We start from the raw sequence: 15,786 nt of genomic DNA on the forward strand, positions 1-15,786 counted from the left end.
GAACTATTATCTGCTTTTCATAACGACTAGCCCTGGAAAGCCCCTAGAGATCACATCCTAAATCTATTATTGCCTAGAAAGAGATTTGGCTTTTTTTTTTTTCCCCCCTGCATAAATGTTGTAGTTCTTCCCTGCCTGACATGGCAGGGATCCATGGCTCCTCACTGCAGACAAATTCAGAGACCTCAAGTGTTTTATTGGGAAGGACAGTGAGAGATAGAAACCCCTGCAGTAACTGGACGTTTTTCCTCTTAAGTTTCTGATTCTGGACTGGATGCCGTTGAAGGCTGGTGTTAGCCAAGCAAACAGCTCCAGCTGAGCCAAGTCCTGCTGACAGGAGGAATATTTTGGAATATTCACAAGCACGGCCGGTTGCAATCTGCCTGGTGTCCATGCTGCAACTGTGGGAGTTGGACTCTGGGGGAAGGGGCTTTAACTCATTCCCCTCATCCCCTTCGCACAGAATCATACAGTATCTTGAGCTGGAAGGGACACGTAAGATTCATCAAGTCCAACTCGCTGCTTCTCGCAGGACTACCTAAAACTCAACCGTATGACTAGGAGCATCATCCAGATGCTCCTTGAACTCTGACAGGCTCAGTGCCATGACCACTGCCCCGGGCAGCCTGTTCAGTGACCGACTGCCCTCGGTGAAGAGCCTTTGCCTAACGTCCAGTCTGAATGACATAGCTTCATTCCATCTCCTTGCGTCCTGTTGCTGGTCACCAGAGAGAGGAGAGCAGCACTTCCCCCTCCACTGCTCCCCTTCAGGAAGGTGTAGATGAGGTCATCTCTCAGTGATGAGGTCACCCCACAGCCTTCTCTTCTCCAAGCTGAACAAGCCAAGTGACCTCAGCCGCTCCTTCTAAGTCTTGCCCTCAAGGCCTTTCACCACCTTGGTCACGTTCCTCTAGACATACTCTAATAGTTTGATGTCCTTACACTGAGGCACCCAAAGCCGCACACGGCGCTCGAGATGGGGCTACCCCAGAGCACCGCAGGGTGGGACAATCGCCGCCCTCCACTGGCCAGCTCCCCAAGGCCAGTGCTGGCCCTTTGGGCTACCAGGACAGGGTGTTGACTCCTATTGAACTTGCCATCAACCCAGCCCCCCTGAGCTCTTTCTGCAGGGCTGCTCTGCAGCCTCTCGCCCCCAGTTTGTGCAGACAACCAGGATCGCTCCCTCCCAGGCGCACAACCCCACACTTCCTCTGGTTCGACGTCCCAGGGTTGGCAGTTGCTCTCAGGCCCCTCCAGCTCTCCCTGTAAGGACTCCACAACTCCTCCTCCTTTATTAATGTACACTTGACTCCTTCACCATTTACAAAAACGTTACTTTTTGCCGCAATACAGCGTTTACTACAGTCACTGCCAAAGTTTGTAGCTGCCCCGGGGCCGTTTGCTCCCCACAGGACCCCCCGGTCCCTCACGGTGGCAGAGGCCGCCGGGGCTGAGGCGGCGCTTTCCCGCCCACGGCCCTTCAAAAGGGTCAGCGGCACAAAACCGATGCGCCCAACGTGGGGCTCGAACCCACGACCCTGGGATTAAGAGTCCCATGCTCTACCGACTGAGCTAGCCGGGCGCTGCGCAAGCGTTATCACCACGTGCCCTTCACCAAATGACAGGCTGACGTCGACGGGCTGATGTCAGCGTCCCGTCGCGCGGCCCCGCCCCGGGAAGCTCTTGGGATTGCGCCCCGCTCTCGGCCGGCGCTGGTTGGTCCTTGTGAGGGCCAATGGCAGTGCGTGTTGTTGGGCGGTCGGGAGCGTGAGCGAGGCCGGGGCGGGAGGGGGGGCTCCGTCCGGCTGTGGCTGACCGCGCCGCCGCCATGAGCTCCATCGGCACCGGGGTGAGTGCGGCCCGGCCGCCCGCTTGGCCCTGCCGGCAGCGCGGATGCCCCACTGGGCCCAGCGCCGGCCTGGGGGTCCGCTTTGTGCCGGCGGCGCAGCGGGGCGAGGGGGCGGCCCGGGGCGAGCAGCCACCCCTTCCCCGTTCCTGCGCTCGCCCCCCGCTCGGGGAGCGCGGCCGCCGCGGGGGCTGGCGGGGCACGGGCGGCCTGTCAGCTCCGCCGCCTCTCCGCTGCGGGGCCGGGGCCGGGGCTGCTGCTGAGTCACTGCGGCCCGTTAGGCCGAGGAAACGAAAGGCGGGAGGCGGGGCCGCCGCCGGGGGCCCGGGGGGCGGCGGGAGCTGGGGCGGGGGGATCGGGTCTGCCCTGACTCGGTCGCGGGCGAGGCGGGGGTGAGGCAGCCCCGGGGGAGTCCGATGCTGCTGGAGCGGCCCCGGGGCGAGCCCGTGCTCCGGGCGGCGGGGCGGGGGCGGCCGCGGAGGGGCCGCTTTATTCTGCTCTCGGGGTACGGCGCAGGTCTCTCACGGGCCCTTCGGGGCTGGCGGGGGCTGGCCGAGCCGCCTTGGTGGCCTCGGGCCGGCTGTCGCCTGGGGCCTGTCCCCTCCGAAGGTGGCTTCTGAGCAGCGACCTCCTGCCGCTTTCCACCGCTTCGGCGTGTGGGGCAGCGAAGAGGGGCTGCGCCGGTGGGTCCGGGCCCGGGTCCTTCGGCGGGAGGTCGCGGGGCTCCTGCGCTGTCCTGACCCACAGCTCCGCACTCAAGTGCTGCTCTGCCAGCAGGGATCGAGCCTGCCTCTGCGCGCAGTGTACTTCTAAGCGTTTCAAACATATTCCTGTTAGTAAATATCTCTTTGGGCGTTTGGTTTTGGGGTTTTTTTTTTCAAAAATGATCAAATTTTGAGAGGCACAAAGAAAGTTCCCACAGGTTTTAAGTATTGCATAATGCACAGTGATTGCAGACCTCTGCAACCTCTGGATTGACGGGATTTGAAGCGTGGGTATATCCAGCATGGCTGCAGTGACTTCTTGTAGTTGTTAGTGTGTGTTTGCTGTTGTTCATGCATATTATGTCAGGGGGCAGCCTGCTTCTGCTACTTAACACACGTTGATGGCATGCAAGGGACAGTCTTGCATTTTTAAATAAACTCCTGAAAATACTGCGATGTATTTGTGGGGTTTTTTTCTGAGTACTGTGTTTTCTTCTTCAGTACGACCTGTCAGCTTCCACGTTTTCTCCAGATGGCAGAGTATTTCAAGTTGAATATGCCATGAAAGCTGTGGAGAATAGTAGGTAAGATATGAGTACCTGCACCTCTGTTGAGTGGTCTTTTTTAAAGCAGTGTAGTTGGACTAGACAAGCATGATGGCATTGCAGATAAAATTATGTTGTTAAAATGAGTTCTGAGCAACTGTGTCCCTAGGTTCATTTTAGGAGGCTTCAAATTAAGTGTAAAAGTAGCATAATCACTTTTGCTTGCTAGAAATCACTTTTGCTTGCTAGAGACAGATAGGCTGTGGAGAATGCAAAGGAAATTTTATGCTTTGGGGCAAAATCTGATTGCAGATCTCATTAACATGTGTAAGATGCTGAGCTGTAGCAGTAGAGCTGCTGTAGCAGTATCTAAAAGCCCATTTTATGGATGTGAATTGAGGTGCTGAAATACTGACATGCGCAGGGCCTCGTAAATTTATAACTTCACGTGTATTCCTCAAGAAACTGAGTACATCCAAGTTCTGCTAAACCTACATCAGCCTCTCTGTGAGTATCTGTCGTCCCTTCAGTATATACAAAGGAATGCTGTACAGCAAAAATCCCAGCTGTGCTGCAGCGGCAGCAAGATGATTGATTAGCTCATCATGGACTGGATCACCAGTGTCTGATCGTAGCCACAGGCTGCCAAATAAGGATTAGTGAAGTATTTTCATGTATGCCATGGTTGGTAATTTATGCCTGATGATGCACTTGAGGGTTAGAGAAAGAGCTTTCACATCTCCTAGATCAACAGTGAATTTTCCAAAAGGAGAGGTTAAACAGTCCCTGTTTTTCATACTAGTATCGTTCAGCTCAGTGACGTGGCAGTGGCTATGCCGTCGCTCCAAACAGTGTCACCACTGCATATAATCTGCTCAGAACTATTTGGGTAGGGACTTCTGGCAGCCTCATCCTCCTTTATTTAAAAAAATGTTTGTAGGTTTAGTAAGCTTTGTGGGTTTGTTTGTTTTTTTTTTTTCACCCTTGCTGTCTTCAGTTCTAAAGTGGAGTTGTAATAAATCTACTTCTGGGGAAATTATGTCATTGTGTCTTGTATTTTGTTAACTCTTTGTTAGGTATTTTACACTACAGTTCCATTTCTGTGTGAGAAACTTACATTTATCTTGTCTTTCAGTACAGCAATCGGGATAAGATGCAAAGATGGTGTTGTCTTTGGAGTAGAAAAACTAGTTCTGTCCAAGCTTTATGAAGAGGGTTCCAATAAACGTCTCTTTAATGTCGATCGACATGTTGGAATGGTAAGGTGCTATTTTAGTTTTTCATAATTTGAAAGGAACTCCCCTCAAAAATATAAATCTATGGATCACACAATCAATAAGTAGATTAAGAAAGTAATGTTAATGTTTTTGTGTTGGAAATGCCAGTGGATTTTTTTTTTACTGTTTTCTGTAATTCTTGATTGCACACACATAGAAGTTAAGTCCAAACTTAAAATAGAAGACATGTCCTTATTTTGAGACTTTTAAATTTTTTTAAAATGTTGTTTCAGCACTCCAGTTGTTCAAACATGAATGTAAAGATAAGCACAAGTGTTTAAGACATCGTTTTTTATGCAGTTAACAAATAAGGTGTGTTGAGGGGAAAACATGCTGTGTGCAAGATCATAGAGTCATAGAAAATCTCAAGTTGGAAGGGACCGACAAGGATCATCGAGTCCAATTCCCAGAAGATTTTCTTCTCAACACTGTGGGAGTCAGCTGAATTCTGTAAAGACTGGCGTACGGATTACTGGCTAATCTGTAATAGAGATGTCAGGATGATATCAAGTAGTTGTTACTGTGTGACAGAAATGCCTGAAACTATCTGCTGGTGACATCATCAGTATCGGGCAGAGAGTTGGATTTGCTTCTAATCCAATTAGTCATCAAAACAGGGGGAAAAAAGTAGTTTATTGCTATGGTTGTCTTTTTTTAAGAATTATAGTAAACAATACTTCATATATCATATGAACACTTATAATACGAAATATTGTTTGAGTTAGCATAGCGGTGGCAAATAATAAGACTCTATTTAACATAAAGATAATTTTGGTTATTGACTTTTCCTAGAGAAAAATTCTGTACTGTATTAATATATAATCATACCGACATGTTTTGAGCTTGCTAGCAGATGAATAGCTTGCTTGAATTCACTTGGAGTCATACATAGACTTCAGTAAAGATCACAGTTAAGTCACATAATTAGATGTTTGAACATTGATTTTATTAATAAGTTATTGCAAGGTTTGTTTCTCTAGCTGATGACAATTCTCGTTTCAGGCAGTGGCGGGACTTCTGGCAGATGCTCGTTCTTTGGCGGACATAGCTAGAGAAGAAGCTTCTAATTTTAGATCTAACTATGGCTACGATATTCCATTGAAGGTAAGAAATTGGTCCTGTTCACTCAGGTTTTCGGGCTTTCTTAGTCTTGACAGGACAACCAGGCGATCAGGCCCAGTCATCATGGGTTCATGAAAGGCAGGTCCTGCTTGACCAACCTGATCTCCTTCTATGACAAGGTGACCCGCTTAGTGGATGAGGGAAAGGCTGTGGATGTTGTCTACCTTGCCTTCAGTAAAGCCTTTGACACTGTTTCCCACAGCATTTTCCTGGGGAAACCGGCTGCTCAGAGCTTGGACAGGTGTACACTTTGGGAAAACGGCTGGATGGCCAGGCCCAAAGAGTTGTGGTGAATGGAGTGAAATCTGTTTGGCAGCTGGTCACAAGTGGTGTTGCCCAGGGCTCAGTGCTGGGGCCAGTTCTATTTAATATCTTTATCAATGATCTGGATGAGGGGATCGAGTGCACACTCAGCTAGTTTTCAGATGACACCAAATTGGGTGGAAATGTTGATCTGGAGGGTAGAAAGGCTCTACAGAAGGATCTGGAGAGGCTGGATCGATGATGGGCTGAGGCCAACTGTATGAGGTTCAGCAAGGCTCAGTGCTGGGTCCTGCACACGGGTCACAACAACCCCATGCAACACGCTACAGGCTTGGGGAAGAGTGATTGGAAAGCTGCCTGGCAGAAAAGGACCTGGGGGTGCTGGTCAATAGCCAGCAGTGTGCCCAGGTGGCCAAGAAGGCCAATAGCAACACTTGTATCAGAAAGAGCGTGGCCAGCAGGACTAGGGGAGTGACCTCCCCTCTCCACTTGGCAATGCTGAGGCTGTGCCTCGAGTACTGTGTTCAGTTTTGGGCCCCTCACCACAAGACACTGAGGTGCTGGAGTGTGTCCAAAGAAGAGCAGTGAAGCTGGTGAAGGGTTTAGAGAACAGGTCTTATGAGGAGTGACTGAGGGAACTGGGGTTGTTTAATCTTGAGAACAGGAGGCTGAGGGGAGAGCTTATTGATCTCTAAACTACCTGAAAGGAGGTGGTGGTGAGGTGGGTGTTGGTCTCTTCTCCCAAGTAACAAGCTTTAGGACAAGAGGAAATGGCCTCAAGTTTTGCCAGGGGAGGTTTAGATTGGATATTGGGGAAAATTTCTTCACCAAAAGGGTTGTCAAGCACTGGAACAGGCTGCCCAGGGAAGCGGTTGAGGCACCATGCCTGGAGGTATTCAAAAGATGTATAGACGTGGCGCTTAGGGACATGGTTTAGTGGTGGACTTGGCAGTGCAAGGTTTGTGGTTGGACTCAGTGATCTTAAAGGTCTTTTCCAACCTAAATGATTCTATGAAATGGACAATTAAATTTTGTTACTCGATGTTTACTTACTTCTGTAAATAAAAGTTTTGGTTTTTTGGGTTTTTTCCCCCCCACTTAGCATCTTGCGGACCGAGTAGCTATGTATGTGCATGCCTACACACTATACAGTGCTGTCAGACCTTTTGGTTGCAGGTAAGCCTTTCAAACATATACTATATGTAAGGATCTTTTGTTTCACAGTTGCTGGAACTATTTACATTGTCTTAGGTCTCTTTGTAAACTTGAAATTAGTAACCTACAGTTCATCTCATAAACAGAGTCCCTTCCCCTTTCTTATTGTGGTATGTAAAACCTTAGGTGAAGAATTCAGATTTACATAACAGTATGCCAAGCTCCTACACAGATGCCAGTTTGTTCCTGAATTTTAAAGTTGAAGAGGTGATGCTGTTATGTCTGTGATGATGACAAAAGCAGAACCTTCCTCTACAGTCATCCTGCTTGCCCTGATAGCTTAAGAGTAGATTACAGCTACTATGCAGTTCTAGTACAAAGGGCCTAATAAACTGAGATCTGCTGTTAAAGTAAAATGTTTCTGGCAGCTTGCTGGTGCTTGGCTGTCATGGTAACACGAAACCTTTCAACAAATTGCTTAATAGAATGTAGCAGGACAGTTGGAGTTTTGCTCCAGGAAGAATGTAGGAAACCTGAGTTGGTGTAGTCTCTGTAATTCTGTGTGGGTTGGTAGAAGAAATGTTTCTAATTTCTCATCTCCCCTCCAGTTTCATGTTGGGATCCTATGATGATGATGATGGTGCACAACTATACATGATTGATCCATCAGGAGTTTCATACGTGAGTGTGTCAAAAATATTTCCATCCTGGCATAAGTTCTCCTTTTAAAATTCCTAGTTAGAAAAATAGTTAGTGCTATTCCACGAGAGCTGTCTTTTTTTTTTTTCTCTTTTTGCCTGGGAAAAAGATCTCTAGTGAATCACTGCTTCAGATGGACAGAGCTGTTTTTTGCTCATTTGCACGTCCTTGTTAAACACACGTTGTGTATTTCTTAGAAGTACAATCTCCGAGAAAAGAGTTTTTAAGCTCGTCTCAGAAATTTGGGAGTTCATTCCACCTGGCTATGTCCAATGACAAGTCCCATGCACTGCCCAGAAAGGGCAAGTATTGTACTGATACCCACTCCCAAATACTTCAGGTAGAAGAGGGCTGTTACTCTGACGCGGGCTGCTAACAGCAAGTAACATCAAAATAGATAACCTTTGTTAATTGTTGTTAGTGCTGCCTCTTGAGCTGTGTACTGCGCACAGGGTGATACACACTCATACTGTTCTGATTTTCTAAATTTTCTTTTGACTTATCCAATACCGTAGCTGTTGAGGGGAAAAAAAGTGCTTAATTTGTATGTGCTTACAATTCAATGTATTTTCTTGGTAGGCGGTTTGGTTTGTTTTCTTTGATCCCGTAGAACTTCTCTAATTCTAGTTTGCTCTTCCATTTACTGTAACAACAATAAAAAAATTAGCTATTGCAACAAATTGAGCGTATATGTTTCTGTCCAGGAGCTACTGAGCTCTTCTGTTTCCTAGTAACAGTGGTAGTGCTTAATGTAATAATTAGGTTCTAGTCAACAATTTGGGAACTTGCCCTGAGAGACAACAATACCAAGGTTTACGGTATATTGGTCTCTCGCTATGTGAGCAGGGTAGGGGTTGTCATATGCTAAGTGGCAGTAAGAACTGTAGAGGGCTTTATTTAATTAAATTTGCATAATTTTTTGTTTCTTTTTTTAGGGTTATTGGGGGTGTGCCATTGGTAAAGCCAGGCAGGCTGCAAAAACAGAGATCGAAAAACTTCAGGTATGATATTACAGTTTTGTTGTGCTGTTCCAAGACAAATATTCCTAGCTTATTATGTTACCCTTTTGGATGCGTAAATTCTAAAATACCGGAGAAACAGATGGAATATTTCCTTGTCGGTTCTAGGAGATGTTTTAGCCTCTATAATAGCATTTCTCAAGTCTTGTCCCTGGGCAGTGGGTAGTCCACAGGGAGCGCACGTTTAAAAGGGGAAGTGTAAATGTACACTCCCATGCATGCCAGCTGGCAAAGTAACTGAGTGAAAATAAAAGTGTAACTAAATTTTTTGTTCTGAATGAAAACCTTAGGGCAGCATCGTACAGGGTGGTATATCTATTTTTTTCCAAAGGTTTTAGATGATCCTTTTGTTTAAAAAGTTGAAAAAAGCTGGTCTTGTTAAGGACAATGAGTGGAACGGCAGGATGCTGAATGACCACTGGAGCATTATGACTCTGAAAATGTAATGGAGAAAAATAAAATCCTTGCCAGGTAAGACAGTGTTTTCCAGCTGGCTAGTGTTGAGGTACTGCCTTTTTTTCAAAAGATCTGTCAGCTTCTTGTTGCTGACTGTAATATGCCTTTTAAAACATCTTTACATGTCTGATGAAAAGGACTTTAGTGCTGTGAACACTAGGAAGAGAACAACTATATAGCACACCATCATTGATACCAAAAAGAGCTGTTCAGCATTTCCTGCTTGCACAATACTATAACTTGCCAAGTGTTAAAAGAGGTTCTGTGAGTGCACGCTGAGAAGTTGTTTTGTAGCCTTCTGAATGAGCATGCAAACAGTTGTCTCTGTAAAACGAGTCCGTGGAGAGAAGACTACTGAAGTGTGCCTTAAGCCATTTCAGAGCTATGTTAGAATCCTAAAAGACTTCTGTCCTTCTTGTGTTTTAATATCTGACACCCTTGGAATTGGAGACAATTAACATGGGACAAAATCCTACTCCTGGTCTGTCTCATGTAATTCTTATTTGATATTCTGCTTGCATCTCACTTATGGTTTCGGTCTGCAGAAAGAAATCACAGCTGTTCATGGAAAGGTTCAGACTTCATGTGGTTGTCAGGCTTTTAAGAATGGTCTGTTTATGGTGCTACAGCAGCATGACTGAAAAATTACAGGGGAAAAATTAAAATGTTCCTAGACTTGCTTCATTCCGTCTTGAATCTGGTCAGATGCTGGAATACCAAATCAGAAGTAGGAAGCCTATGAGATCATCTGATCTTGCTACAGGAATCTTGGTGTTTGAGAAATCATAATTTCAATTTCCGTGTGTGCAAATTGGCAGAAAGATAATGGTATGTTGGGTAATATTTAATCTACCCAAAAAAGTATTTTTTCTGTGCAGTGCTGGGATATTAAAAAACTTCTGTTTTACTGACTGATTTTTGTACAGCTATTGGGTATGTTTACTACTTGAACTTGACAGTAGAGCCTGTAAAATTTAGTACCTGGGAACAGTGGCATGCTGTATGGCCTCACTGCATTTATTTATTTAATGGCTTGTTTGCAGAATGTCTTCAGTAACGCGTATGATCTTGTCACAGCAATGCAAAGCAAGTCAGTCTTGCATGCCAATGCTTTTTGTTACCCATAGACTGGGCAGGTTTCCAGGTCAGAGTTAATTTTGATGAGATTAATTTGTCAAAACCGGAATGGGAAAGACACAGACATAGACAGGCTTTTGTGGGGCGATACCGCCTACAGTAGCCTGTCAGCAAAGATTTGTTCCTATGGAAGAGATGATTACAGATCATCTGAAAGTAAGAGGCAAGCAGGTAGTCCAAACTTTAAACCCACCTTACAGTATCTGCTCCGCAGTACCTGTATTGGGGAGGGGGCACAGTACGTGAAACCCTTGTATGTAGCTGAGGGTGCAAGCAGAAAACACTGCATCAGTGGTACCTGTCTCATCACAATGGCGTGTTTGCCTAACCAGGTGTGGGCATTTTTTCTCTGGCCCGCTGCTTCTGTGGGTGTGCGCTTCACCCCAGAAAGTGCTGTGACACTCAACGTGAACAAAGGACTGTTGTTGTCTTAATTCCTTCACCAGTGTCTCAAAACTAGCTTCCGTACTAGGGTTTTGAAAATGTTTCAGCAATTGGAAGAGATGGTAAAGGATACATTAATTAATGGTTTACATTCTGAGCTCGGTGTAAATAATGGGGGGGGAAGAAACAGTAACTTCTTTTGAACTTGAAAATTATTTTATGCTAAGGAAAGTGTCAGTAAAATGTGTAATGTATTGGACTGTAGTTTGTGAGTAACGGCTTATTGGTTTCAATGAGTAATGTCAGGTGTGTTTTTGTGAGTGCAGTATCAAAGGCTGGTGTCTGGTTCGTGCAAATGAAACCTTGAGAAAGGAAATGAGGCTGATCTTGTTTCTACTCTGAATTAAGGAAATATAGTAGAATATATTACTACTTCATAGTCCAGAAGAGCTGACTGGCAAGAGACTTGACCTACAAAGCATAAGTTTGTGATGTCATGGAAATTGGCACAAGACTTTGTTTTGATCAACTGTGAAACTGTCAGAAGACTGTGATGGAACAGTGAGAAAATACAAAATGAGATGCTGACACCTTGCTCAGGCATGCAGTTGGTTCTTAACACTGGAACAATATTCTCCTCTTAGGGCATTACTTAAAAGTCAAAATTGCTTGCATAAAATGTTGGCAAGACTGAAAGTATTACTATACTACCTAGAATTAATATGAATATTATAGATAAAAATACAGCGCCTCCCCCATATTGCACATGTGGTTACTTTATGTCAGTTGATCGTAAAGCATCTAAGAACAAGTCAAGCTTTTACAATGCTGAGGTTTATCTGTCCAGCTTCTAACCTTCCAGCTGATGAGTGCTTTCAACTGGGGAAGTTTCCACCTAACAGTTTTTTCATAGAATCTTTCAGCTGTAAAATTCTTCACTGGAAGAACGACTTGCCTATAGCAGGCTGAAAGAAGCATCGTAGCGAATAAACTTGGTTCTAGTCTTAACTTTTTGTCACTCTTATCACCACTGAACAGTAAGCTCATTAGGCATGTGCACAGCCACTCACGTTGTGGCCTTGTGCAAGTGGAAAACAGTATCTTCTCTTACGCTGTGTATTTTTTATTTTTGTCTGCAGATGAAGGAAATGACCTGCCGTGATGTTGTTAAAGAGGTTGCGAAAATGTAAGTCTCCAACCTGTTTTTCCAACTCGACAAAAATCCGTACTGGTGAGCTTGCTATGGTTTCACACTGAAGCTGTCCCTTTTAAAGTGGGTACCAGGTTTTACTTCTACTAGATGAGTGCTCAGGCTGACTCTAGTATATTTTTTTCTCTTCTTGCGAGATAGGATATGCTACTTGGTACTGAAAAATGCCAAAGGATGTGAAAAATATGCCTTTTGATCTCATTTGCTACTTTTTATAAGTGCAACTTGTAGCAGCATTGGATTAAAGGTTAAACTGTCTGAATATAGTCACTGGTTTTAAAATATATAAACTAGGTAGCAGATGGGAGAAAGTCCTTGGTGTCTCGATTCTAAGTAAGAGCTGTACACTTCATTACGCAGCTTGAACAATGAACTGATGCTTCAGACATCAAGTAGGAGTCCAGAAATGGAGCTGAGGTCTTTGACCCAGCCTTCCTATTTGCCTGAAAAAAAGACTCAAGTGCTTAGGAAAGAAGCAAAGTATAACTCCTTGTTTAAAGATGTATATATGGTATAGCTGGTTTCATTTAAATGATAAAGCTCGATACTGCATTCAAAGACTGGAAATGTTTAATTTCTAATTTACTGATGCAATTTAGGAGAACACATCAGTGACAGAATCGCCTGTAGTCACTAATACTATCACAGAAACTCTGCGTGAGGGTAGCGTACTTACAGGGGAAAAAAGGTACCATTCAGTTGACGTCACGTACTAGTGAGGGGAAAAAAGGTACCAGGAAGAGACACGACTTTCTGCTAGGTAGAGCCTGAATTGGCCAGTAGTAAAATATCTTGAAAATATTTTGTGAATTAGTATCTCTTCAAACACCTAAAAGGATACTTGGAGTTATCTACACTTCATTTTAATGTTTTAGGGACATGTTCTGTGCTTGTCACAAATTGAATAATCTGCAGCTGCGAAACTGAGTCTCCTGCATTTTATGGCTGTTGGTTAGAAGGTTATAAAGTAGTATTTATCATTGGTGTTGCAGCATGTGAGCTTATTTCAGAGTTTGTGTCTGAGGCTGTCATGGCAGCAGCTAGAGGAAAGAATTTGTGGGATCTCTGTTCTTAAAACCTAGCAAGGACCTCAAAGCAGTTCTAAAATGGCACATATAAGGCATGGATTTTCAAATAATGAAAAGATTTCTGTTCTTTCATTCTGCCTCAGCTCAAAACTTAACAGCAGCTCTAGATACAGTTCTGTTTTCAGCTCAAATTCAGCTCCTTAGTAGCATTTAGCAAGATAGCAAAGACTTCAATCATTATTTTTAACCCTAAAATACTAGCCAGAGTCCAGAGTAATGATTTCTTCAAGAGCTTGTAATGGAACTCTTTGTTGCAAAAGGCTTGTAAACAGCTGAACATGTAAGAAAGGCCTATAGATCATCTCAAGCAATGATCAGTAAGTCCAGTCTAACAGTGACGAAGAGTGTCAGAAGAACATACGCTTATAGTGATATTTCCCTGGCCACCGATGTTAACTTTGTTCTTTATATTTCCTTCACAATAATTTAAAAGTTTAATCAAGCTTTAATTGGAAGTACTTACTGTGGTGCTGAAGGTGTCCTTCCTTCCTCCCTCCTCTTTCTCCAAGCTTTCTATGTTGGCTAGAAATAGCTGGTATTTTTCAGCTTTTGAACTTACTAATGCTTTCTGAAAAAACAACTAAGGAATACAGCCTTCTCAACAAGTGAAGCCACAGGTTATTGTAAGTTCTACTATTGTTTTGAGTGTATGTCTCAGCTCAGGGTTGTAGTAGTTCGTTTACATGTTCTGCCACTGAGGACTAAATACTGTGATGCAGTCAAATCGGTATTGCTACTACAGTGTAATATTTTTATGCCGCAGACTAAGTGATTGTACTAGCCTGGATGGTACTGCGTATGCTGTAACACCATTTGCAGTTTAAATTCTGATTACCATCGTGTTTGCCATAAGCATAGAGATCTATGTACAGGCTTCTAATTAGACACAAGATACTATAGTGTTGGGATTTAGTCTTAAGTGTAAACGGAAATAAGATTTACAGGAGAAATATAGGACACTCCTAACTGTGGTATCTTGCAGAAGCAGGCAATGATGATGTAGCAGTATTTGAATCTTAATGTTTGTTCTGATTAGGGTAACTTGAGCATCTCGACCTGCATCTTAGCTGTAATCGTTTAATGTATTGTCATACTAGCAATTAAGCCTGGAAAATTCTCTAATGGCTTTTTTGTGTGTGTGGGCAGGGGAGAAAGCATGGGGAGGGCTTCTCTTATCCATAAGAAGATTACATCAACAGAAGTCTGTGAAAGGAAGAAAGTATATTTAGCCAATTGATCAGTCTGTTCTAATCTGCACTTTCTCTGTTCCTTCCAGAATCTACATAGTTCACGATGAAGTAAAGGATAAAGCCTTTGAGTTGGAACTCAGCTGGGTTGGAGAAAGTAATGCATTTCTGTAATTTCTACAAATGCTATAGAAAATGTATAACTAACTTTCTATAACTAAAGTAAAACTTTGTTTTTTAACTTCACTCTTATGTCAAGGTCTTTGTGTGAATTGTATTTAAGATGTACTCTTTTTATTGGCAGTAACCAATGGAAAACACGAAATTGTTCCCAAAGACATCAGGGAAGAAGCAGAAAAATATGCCAAGGTAAGGTCTGATTTTGGTGTCGTCTCAGTGCTTCGCTTGACAAAAGTCTAGAGTAGAAGGAACTAACTGAAGGTTAGGTGACTGGAAAATGTGTAGTTAGAACACACATCACTTAAGTGTTAGCTAATGTTACTCTGAAGGGAGAATACTGAAGTTTACAGTGTAGTAATCGAGGGATAGTTCTCACTTTCAAAACCAGTGTAGTTCAGCAGGCTTGCACAGGTGGTGTGTTTCTCCTTTAAAAGGAAATGTATTAACTCCTCCACAGTGGTGTAAGCGAGTAGGAGAGGAGGTAGTAAGTCATGTTGCCTAGAACAGCTTTGCTTTTGTTCTAAAAGTAATGACAGTGGTCAGTATTCCCTCCTAAAGATATGAGCTAGCCTGCTGAATACAAGGCTTTGGACAGAGTGAGAGGATTGTACAGCTACAGCAAAACTCATTTTGCTGATTGTAGGCTGAATTATAAAACAACTGTTAAACTATTTTTAATTAACTTTTTTTTAAATAGGAATCTTTGAAAGAGGAAGATGAATCAGACGATGACAATATGTAACACATTGTTACTTCAAGACAAGTTCAACTTTTCTTAACTTAGAACAGGTTTGTTTATAATGTATTAAGCATGGGATGCTATTATGTACTTGTTGGAAGAAACTGAGTGACCAACTTGCACTAATAAATTTTCCATTTTACTCTGTTAGCTTTTATTTCAAAAGAGTATAGGCCAGCATCATCAAGAAGTAACTGTGCTGTATATCAGAACAGACATTAAGAAGGAAAGGTAGTATCAGGATTGTGTTGCTGCTTCTTACTACAGCATTGAGCCAGGGGATGTACAGAAAAACAATCTGCTTAGAAATTTGACAAGTCTCTTGTTTATACTGCAGAGTTTAATATTAAAAAATTGCACTTTGGCAGAAGAGCTGAGAACATCCCTAACTGTGAAACAGCTGGTTACATGTTAAGGTGATGTGCATGGCTGAAACCTCCAAACAGCCTATGTAACAAGCAAGAGTTCAGGAAAAGGAATTTTAATCTGAAGTATTAAGCCTAGGCTTATCTGAACAGTAAGAGAAACTAAGAACTAATTCAGTTTAAAATAGTGCTTGTATTAAGTTCTAAAGCTGTGACATCTATTAAGCAATATAACTGGAATTAATGCTTGAAGAGCTAAATTATTTTGAAATGGCTTCATTCAGGTTTAGTTTCTTAAATTGCTTCTGAATCAGCTTTATCAATTGTTGACCTTCCCAGAAGTTGAAAGCAAGTTCTCCTGCTTTCTTTCCCCAGTTCCTAGGAAAAGAGACAGTTCTAGTCACTTCAA

At 43.5% G+C, this 15,786-nt stretch overlaps 1 protein-coding gene and 1 non-coding gene across 2 annotated transcripts; one reads left to right on the forward strand and one right to left on the reverse strand.

Annotated features, from left to right (window-relative positions):
* Nucleotides 1–1,509: 1,509 nt before the first annotated feature.
* Nucleotides 1,510–1,582, reverse strand: TRNAK-CUU (transfer RNA lysine (anticodon CUU)). The gene has a single exon. It is a non-coding gene; the product is annotated as a tRNA-Lys (tRNA).
* Nucleotides 1,583–1,703: 121 nt separating this feature from the next.
* PSMA3 (proteasome 20S subunit alpha 3) lies at nt 1,704–15,154 on the forward strand. The gene is made up of 11 exons (XM_075753296.1): nt 1,704–1,849; nt 3,052–3,134; nt 4,231–4,354; nt 5,375–5,476; nt 6,861–6,934; nt 7,522–7,594; nt 8,548–8,613; nt 11,748–11,794; nt 14,183–14,250; nt 14,398–14,462; nt 14,971–15,154. The coding sequence occupies exons 1-11, from the start codon at nt 1,829–1,831 to the stop codon at nt 15,013–15,015; spliced, it is 768 nt and encodes a 255-aa protein (XP_075609411.1). The 5' UTR covers nt 1,704–1,828; the 3' UTR covers nt 15,016–15,154.
* The last annotated feature ends 632 nt before the right edge of the window (nt 15,155–15,786 follow it).

This window comes from Balearica regulorum, chromosome 5, assembly GCF_011004875.1.
Source record: "Balearica regulorum gibbericeps isolate bBalReg1 chromosome 5, bBalReg1.pri, whole genome shotgun sequence".
In the NCBI taxonomy this organism is placed as follows: Eukaryota; Metazoa; Chordata; class Aves; order Gruiformes; family Gruidae; genus Balearica; species Balearica regulorum.

Excerpts from the sequence above, each read along its gene's own strand:
- PSMA3 (XM_075753296.1), top strand. The coding sequence starts at position 1,829 with ATGAGCTCCATCGGCACCGGG. Across the intron at positions 3,135-4,230 it reads AAAGCTGTGGAGAATAGTAG|TACAGCAATCGGGATAAGAT; the intron begins GTAAGATATGAG and ends CTTGTCTTTCAG. Across the intron at positions 4,355-5,374 it reads TCGATCGACATGTTGGAATG|GCAGTGGCGGGACTTCTGGC; the intron begins GTAAGGTGCTAT and ends TTCTCGTTTCAG.